This window comes from Limulus polyphemus, unplaced genomic scaffold, assembly GCF_000517525.1.
Source record: "Limulus polyphemus unplaced genomic scaffold, Limulus_polyphemus-2.1.2 Scaffold245, whole genome shotgun sequence".
Taxonomy (NCBI): Eukaryota; Metazoa; Arthropoda; class Merostomata; order Xiphosura; family Limulidae; genus Limulus; species Limulus polyphemus.
In genome coordinates this window covers 584,906-593,909 of record NW_013665855.1, presented here as the reverse complement: position 1 = coordinate 593,909, position 9,004 = coordinate 584,906, and the positions used below count along the sequence as shown (strand labels likewise).

Below are 9,004 nucleotides of genomic sequence, written 5' to 3'. Positions count from 1 at the left end.
GACAACGTGACAGAATAATGTGTGTGTAGGTAATGAGTAATTGAACTGCAGTCAGAGACGTATTGTTGAAGTTAACGTTCGTTGTTATAGCGTTTGTTTTAGCGCGATTGTTGAAATTAAGTGTATCGTAAAGTTATATTCGGAAAGAATAAACCAGTTTTATTAAATAAGGACTTGTGTCGCTAAAGTTTCGTCGGAACGAAGTTACGGAAAATTAATTAACAAACGGAGACGTAACAATGGGAATAACAAATGCTCTCTTCTAACTCAGCTACTATGTGAAGCCAGATGTGCAAACTGTACAACATATGTGTGGAGCTCAATCTTTTTCTTGGTCACCAATCTAACACCGTAAATAGTGGTAGCAAGCTACCTTTATATTGTGTGTGATGTGGCAAGGTGAATAGTTTGTTCACTATTCCACCCATTCACTCTAGAAATTATTTCAAACTCAGTCTAATATGCTTCCCATGTAACCTTCCTATCATATTCCATTTGCTTCTCAGTTGGGTGATGTTGAACTTTTATTTTTATATATATTTTTCTAATTTTCTGCCTAGTTCTTCTTGTTTTCTTTTTAATTTTCGATCTATCTCTCTTATGGACATTCTTTTAACTGTTTCATTATTTCCACCATAGTTTTCTTCTTGCTTTGTGATCATGTTGCCATCTTGAATGTTAAAGTTTAGTCAAGTTCTGTTTTACTTTCATCAAAATAACGCCAATTTTGATATCAATATTGTATTTTGAAGTACATGGTAAAAATGATGTCCAGGTAACGATAATTAATTAGTTTGTTACATGCTATGTTTACTTGTAGGTCTTATGTCAAACAATGTTTCAAATAACGTTTCACAGAACTTCCGAAACTAAGGAATGTCTAACTCACAAATATCCAAACTTACTTGCAGAATTTCAATCACATCTACACTAATTCTCAGTGTCAAACTGGTACCTTTCTAACTCAGTCATTGATTCTCGTATTTATAACGTACTCTTATTTCTGGATTCTTAACTAATAAAGTTTCTGAATATTGTGTCTTGCATCCTCTAGAAAAAAACCACTAAATTAAAATATTAAACATTTATCTTAAAAAAATATGGCGTGTTGAACGAGCTAACTTGTTGTACCTTGCCTGGCCTTGGTAGCTTAGCGATTATCGTGCTCAAACTTTGATTCTGTGAATTCATGGTCCACAGCCAGTTGCCGCAGAAACGTGCTCCGAGTTGTGAAACCTACTAGTTTATCAAACAAGATTCAGCAGTGGGTGCTTTGATTATCTAGAAGTCTCGCATCTTATCTTATCAGTTCAAAATTAGGTACGGCTATGCGCAGAGAGCAATTTTGTTCGAAAAATTCAGAAACCAGAAAAGAAAAAAAGAAAAGAACCTTGGTGTTCAGTCTAACTCAACTAATTTATCTGATAATTTGGTCCAAGTTGTTACTCTCTTTAGATGAGATGGTCAAGAATGTTGCTTATTGTTTTCTGGAGAACTTGTATTCATCAAACAGTGCCTTTAGTTGCGTCCACACTGGACGTGGGCTACAAGCATAGTGTCTGTCCACAGCAGACGCGAGCTGGAAGCAATCTAAAAGACTAAAAACAATCGCACGACCTGACTGGCCCATGTGTGGCTGTGTGATTCCGCGCATTTCTGGTGTCAACTCCAAATGTATGCACTGGAGATGAGCTATCCGATTCTATTATGGAATCAACTTACCTCAATCTCAATTCTGTTTTAAAATAATGTTATTATTTACAAGTTTATTCTTTGATCCTTTTTATTTATTAAGATTTTATTATTAAAAAATATTTTTGCTGCGCACGGAATTAAGCAACAATATTCACTTTTGTAAAGATTTTATGCTTAATTTACACCTTAATGTATTTCAGTTTAAGGAGAACTTAAAACACTATTTAATTAAGGTGTCCTAGTGACTATGGAGCCATATATTGATCCTCCCTTTTATTCATCATAGAAATAAGGAAAATAGTTTTTGGTTTCAAGAGTTTTGTTTGTTTGAAGTTAAGCACAAAGCTACACAATTGGCTATCTGTGCTCTGCCCACCACGGGTATCGAAACCCTGTTTCTGGCGTTGTAAGTCCGTAAACATACTGCTGTGCAACTGGGGGGGGGGCAGTTTCAAGAAGCTCTAAGAAAGCCTGCGATGTTCATAGAAAACGTGGCGTGATACTAGTCACGTGACCTCGCTGACGCAACAGTGTTTACTTTGTTCTTATACAACATTTCCTAAAACCATTTTTCATCATCTATGATGCAAGTGTTTCCATAATTTTAGTTGTGTCAAGGGTGTCAATCGTACTTCTAATTGGTCAGTTTTATTGGAGCCCTGCCACAATAAAAAAAGGGGGGGGGGTTCTATTTCAGCGGCGCGGCAAACCCTTTAAACCAATTGGTGTTGATGCTCCTATGCATTCAGTTGTGCGGTAACCGACCGCTTTGCTCGAGTCATGTGTGGATGGTTACTTTGTTATAATTGTCATACGATACAAAGGTACAGCCAATTTCTATTAATTCAGTTTACTGCTTGGTCAGTATAAATCAGTGGGTCTTGTTTCTGCTCTAAAGGAAAAAGTTTTGTTTGTGTTCGTCATTGATCTAATTCTAATTATCTTTCAGTTGGCAACAAAATCATGGAGGAATAGTTGCAGCATGAAGTATTTTTTGTTTTTTCGTAATTCTTAATCAGCATATTCATAATAGTGTTTAAAAGGGCATTTAAAATAGTTGATTAGGAGTAAAGTTTTAAGGTATTTGATGCGAGATACTAGACATGTACTTTTAAAGATTAACTACTACTTTTACGTACTACCACTATGGCATAACTATAACTCGTCAAAGAGTCGAGGGCAACTTAATAAAAATGAACAATTCACGTTTCTCATATTGTTTATTGATAAAATAATTTTCACTTGTGCACGTCATATTTATCTTGTATTTTTTTAGGTATTTCATTTAAAAGAAAATCCAAGATCAGAATGCAGTTTGTTCCTTGTTTGTCCTAGGTTGCACCATTGTTTTTTAAACTTCAATTTTCAATGTGCTTATTATTGAGCTGTTGTTGGAGTAGTTTCAGAGTGTATCTACTAAGATGATGCCTGGGATGAGTGGATTGTCATATGAGAAGTTGTGGTATTTTAACATTTTTGTCTGTAATATCTAATGACAAAAAAGGGGCTGTTAGTCCACTGAGGCTATCCATCTAATAAATTAAGCTCTTATCACTTAAATACTTACCAGGCCTTTCTTTAACCTCCCTTAAATTTGCTGTGTCTACCACATGACAAGGCAACTCTTTCGATAGGCCAACCACCCTGTTAGAAAAATAACTTAACTGAAGATGATTCATACCCTGCCAAAATTTATATTTGTGTCCATTTGTCCTATTATTCTGACCACTAAGTATGGAAAAAGATGTACTGACACTGTCAATTCCCTTAACAATCATAAACAACTTAATCGGCTTCTCTCTAACTCATCTTTATCAAAGAGAAAACAGTTTTGAAGATCTTAACCTGTCCTTGTATGACAACCATTTCATCCCTGATATCATTTAAGTAGTTCTTCTTTCAACTCTTTCCAATAATTCAATGTTCTTATCTAGATAAGGCATGGAAGACTGAAAACAATACTTCAAATGAGACCTAACCAGTGATTTATATAGGGAAATTATAAGCTTTTTAGATTAAGAGATGATATTCAATATTTCTATAAATATAACCTAGAATCCTATTTGCCCTATAGTAAACAGTAGCACACTACATGGTTGGCTTAAAAGACTGCTCAACCAAGACTCTGTTCTTCTGTAACACTGTTATAAAGTTATGCATATAATTTAAGGTATGACAACCCATATGCATTACCTTTGTTATAATTAAAAGCTATCTAACATATAATGTAAATCCTTTTATAAACCAGTAGCATCCTCAACACAGCCAGTAACATCCAAGGCTGTAATACTAATATAAAAAATAAATAAAAAGCAAAGGTCCCAAAAATGAGCTTTGAGGCTATTCCACTTGTGACATTAATCCAGTTTGACTGAACTGTGTTTATACGAACTCTCTCTTCTTCCTTCCATCTAGCCATCATTTGATCCAGTGAGCCTACTTATCCCCCCCCTCACTTATAGGGGTAATGTTTTAACAAGCTTTTTGTATGGCACCTTATAAAATACATCCTTACCAGTAGTGAATTAAGAATTATTGGGCATGCACAGCATTGGGGCTACCCACATAACCCGTGTCCCGTAAATCAAAAACTTGTAGTAAAATACACAAAGAAACAGTCTCATGTAACGTATACATACTGCATTAGTAATGTAATATATTATACCTTCCTTAAATGAAACTTTAATTTTGTTACAAAAGAAAAAAAATTTTACTTTAGGAAAAATGTGGAGTAATACACACTGTGTAAATGTGTTTAACAGAAATTAGCTGCAATTAAATATGTAACTAAATATGGAAAAATGCAAACACAAATATCATGAGTATGAATGTCTTACCTTTTGCAGGATCAGTTTTACCATGAGCCTCCCCCCCCCATATTAATCCTACCTCTGACCCTTACCCTCATCTGTATAAATAGTAACCTTTTCAAAGAATGTCGAAAAAATAGTGAAATTATGTTGGCTTCCCAACAAAATTTTTAACATTTTTAAATAACTTTTCAAAGCATTTTTTTTTTATCAGACTTTCAGAAAACTTTCCTACCACTGATGTAAGACTAATAAGCTAATAATAGCTTATAATTACTGGGACATTTTACCACCTTACTTGAAAAGAGGAGTAATATTAGCCAACTTCCAATCATTCGGCACCTGCCTACTATTTAGGGATTTAAAACAAAAGTTAGCAAGTGGATCATATATCCAATCCGTAACCTCTTTCAAATCCCTAGGTCTAGTATTATCAGGTCCAAGATGCTTATCATCCTTTAAAACTTCCAAATTTTTTCTTAAAAAGCTCATAATTAATGTGATCAATTTATTTGATTGTGTTTTCATCTAGCAACTGTTCAGGACAAGGAATATTTCTTAATTCATTAATAAAAACTGAAGAAAAAAAAGTAAATTTAGTATCCAGTCATTTCATAATAATAAGAAACAAGTCTTTCTTTATAAACCTTTAAAGGCACTACTTCCATCCTAATATTTTTCTTACCCTTATTATATTGAAAGAAATCCTTTGTTCATTTTTACACTTTCAGACAACCTTTTTTTCATAAATTCTTTTCAGTTACATATTGTCCCATTTGACCAACTCTTATAATCTTATAAGTCTCTCATCATAGCAGCCAGTGTAAACTTAAATTTATAATTTTTTTCTTGAATTTAATCGCTTTTACTCTTCATGAACCAATCTGGTCTTTACTTGCAGTTACTCTTTTTTTTCTAAAAGAGAAGGATCATGGGTGATCCTTTTGAAGTATTCAAAATACTTGAGAGAATTAATAAGATTGATGCATCAGATATGTCATACTGAATTCTGATGGCAAGTAGAACAAAAGGTCACAAATTTAGAAATATTGGAAACGTTTCCATTTAAGGTTGTTTTTTTTTTCTACACTAGGTTGACAAACCTATCGAACACATTATAATGTAGAGTGGTAGTGGATTTAAGTATCAATGAATCTAAGAAAAGAGTTGATGAACAGTTGGGGAACCAGGGTTGTCTAGTGATTTAATTTTCTGTTTATTGATGGAATTTAGGAGTCAAGACATCATTGATAGACCAAAATACTCCTCGATGTCCCATAAACTTAAGCTGTCTTTAAGCATATATAAAACTGATTACAAGATCATATAATGGAGACCAAAAAAAAGTATAATTTTTTTAAAGATATTTTAAACAGTTAAAAAAATTATTTTTAAAACAAAAGTTTAAGAGATAATTTGTATATAAGATTAATCATTCTTTTGTACAAAACTATTCCAGTGTGAGATAAGCCAAAGATTTATTTTGAAATGCTAAATCAACACTTATTTTTGTGAATCATAACACCAGTTGATTAAGCTAAACAAACTTGAATTAATTGAAAATGATAATGACAAATCATAATGTAAGTATTTTGATTACTTGGATAGTTGGAATAATTGGAAACACTAATTTTACTAATTATTTTAATGACATTAATTGATATAATCATAATTTCAATTAATCAATAATTTTAGATGACACTAATCTATGTAATTTGTACTCATAAGTAATCGAGTTAATTGGCCAGCTCTATGAACAATGAACAAAAAGCTGACTTAGAATATATCTTTGATATAAAGGAAGTATTATACCTGGTGCAGCAGTGCTTACTGACTTAAATCATTCCTATGGTTATAATACTGTTCTTTTACTTTGTACAAATTACAGTATACTGAAGTGGAATGGGAAAGGACAAAAACAAAATCAACACATAAGAAATATTCAGAAAAGTACTGGTAGAATTATTTTTAATGTATGGTATTGTGTTTCCTTAGTTATATTGTTAACAAATGTAAAATGCTTTTTATAGCTTTCTATACAAAATGAAATTAAGAACATTTATTATGATTATGAAAATGACTTTTATAACCAGTTCTTGGACTAAATTTTTTTCTAATAATATAAACAAAATAATTAGGTAATACATTACTGTTGTGTTTTCCAACATTATAAAAAAAAGATAAAATGTAATCAAGTATTTAGAATTTATAAACAGAATAAAACACCAAATGTTAAATTATGAATCCCAAAACACTACAGAGTTTCATTATTTTTGTAAAATGAAATTCATATGTATTCTCTTGTAGGTAAAGAACTTGGAGTATAGATCCTGAGACCCAGTGAACAGCTTTTGAACTGTTAATATTTTGTCATATAAAACTGCAAAACAAAGAGAAGCCAAGAAACAGCAAGCACTTGAATTCATGGTGATTTTTTTAATTTTACAATTTGTGGATTTATACATCTTTTCAAGTTATAACAGACCATAAAATTCAGAGCTGATTATTGTTGGTACAACTGAGGACATTCTAGATTCAAGGAAATGCCTATGTTCATAAAGAGATTCTTTTATGTAAGTACTGAAACTAGTTATGGTAATAGGAAATTGTAACAAAAGTAAACGTTACTATCAGTGTATGTGTAAGTGCTTGTGTTGAAGTGCATGTACCTAACAACTTAATCTATGTATAAACTTGCTGCCTTTAACTTCACATCTCAAGGTCATCTTTATGACTGATAATATATTGAATTAACCTTCCCAAGACAGCTTAGATGTGGTTTCAAGTGTATGGTCATGTTGTGCTCACTGTATTAGTTTTAAACTCTTCTGACAATAGTAAAGCACTATAATTTTTTTGCCTTGTGATATTTTTTAGGTCAGACAACTGGTATCAGTGATGCAACATTCTGTGAGACACCAGTCTGGAAGGTCTTATGTTTTTCTAAGAGACAAAGCATACATAAATGGAAAATGGATAACTTCAAAGAGTGGAAATACATTTCAGGTAAATGCTTTTATGCTAGTTTTTTGGATAGGAATTTCCTTCATATGAATTGACTGTAGTTACTTTCTGTTGCTTGTTATTGTTTACTAAATTTTCAGTGTTTGAATTTGGTTGCTTGCTAGAGGGAGCTGCTGAAATGATGATGATGCTAGATTTAGGAAGTTTATAAGAGTAGCCCTAGATATCTAGAATATTCATGGATGTCAATGATTGAGAGACTTTGCAAAACATCTAGAAACAAGAATACATTATAAATATGAGAATCAATAAAGCATTGAGTTAGTTTTCAGCGTGTTTAGTGATTGAGAAGTTAGTGAAGTATCGGAAAGTGTGCTAGCACTCTCTATGTAGGAATGGCATGGATATTAAAGCAATGCAAAAGTCATCTGGATTTTCTTCTCTACTGGCTTCCCCACTTTGTCTATCGAAAGCTTGGAATAGAATCTCAGCTTCCATCATTATACCTTTCCTTTAGTTAACTTTAGAATACTACTTTTATGACTTTTTTACAAAAGAGTAACATTTTACGATTGGAAATTTTGGTTCTATTTGTTTTGCCAGTGAGGAAGCCAGTAATGTAGGGGTTTTATTCTCCATGTAAAGTCGAGACAGCTTAGTCTGCCACGTGATCCTTAGCCAATCAAGTGATACATCCACTTCCATTACTATCGTATTTGGTTCCTTTTTGCAAGTTCAATAGACAACCCTACATAGCTTTTTTATTTAGCAGTAATTTTTTTTCCTTATGCTTGTTCAGATCAGTATTAAGTATTGCATATATTCAGTTACTCTATTGATTAGCAGTGAAAGTGTACAAGTAAGTATTTGTACATTAGACATAGTTCCGTAAATGAGGAAATTTCTGTTGAAAGTAAAAACGATATTTGTGAACTTTGATCTACAAATACTATTAGCTTGTAGCAAACGTTAAGAAAGAAATAAACTAATTTTTTATAGTCCTTTGGATTTGGATTTTTTTTCTACCAAATAATTTAAAAGAACCTGCCCAATAAAAAAACAGACTTACAACATTAAATTTTATAGATAATCAGTAATTAGTCCAAACACTTATAAAACTTTCAGGGCTCAATCCAGGATTTGTTCGCAGAAACCACATTAACTGTTATTAATAATGTTGAGAAGAATTTCTGGAAATGCTACCTATATAAATGAAATAAAGTTAAACAGTAATAAAAACAATAAATTAGAAATGAGTGACTCATGAGTAATAGATATCTCTTACTTGCTTGCAGTAGATTTAGTACTGAATACCAATAGGTTAGCAGTTTTAGGTTTACCAGTGTTGCTGCCACCATTACTATTGGTTGTATTACTTTTAATGTAATATGTCTAATAACAAGTTTATGCAGTTAATGAATCCTAGTGATGGTAAAAAAGAAAAGGGGTTTTATTGTGCGAATAGTCTTTGTAATATTTTTTAATATTTTTACATATACTTTGAACAGTATTATTTTTATTTTTTCAACTAGCTA

The 9,004-nt window shown here is 32.1% G+C and overlaps 1 protein-coding gene across 1 annotated transcript in view; it reads left to right on the top strand.

Moving 5' to 3' along the window:
* The first annotated feature begins 2,368 nt into the window (after positions 1–2,368).
* LOC106478742 (succinate-semialdehyde dehydrogenase, mitochondrial-like) overlaps positions 2,369–9,004 on the top strand; it is a 37,058-nt gene continuing 30,422 nt past the window's right edge. Inside the window, exons 1-3 of the mRNA XM_013939303.2 lie at positions 2,369–2,519; positions 6,813–7,078; positions 7,383–7,511. Of these exons, the coding sequence (XP_013794757.1) occupies positions 7,049–7,078; positions 7,383–7,511 (159 nt within the window). The 5' untranslated portion in view covers positions 2,369–2,519; positions 6,813–7,048. The remainder of the gene's footprint in view (positions 2,520–6,812; positions 7,079–7,382; positions 7,512–9,004) is intronic.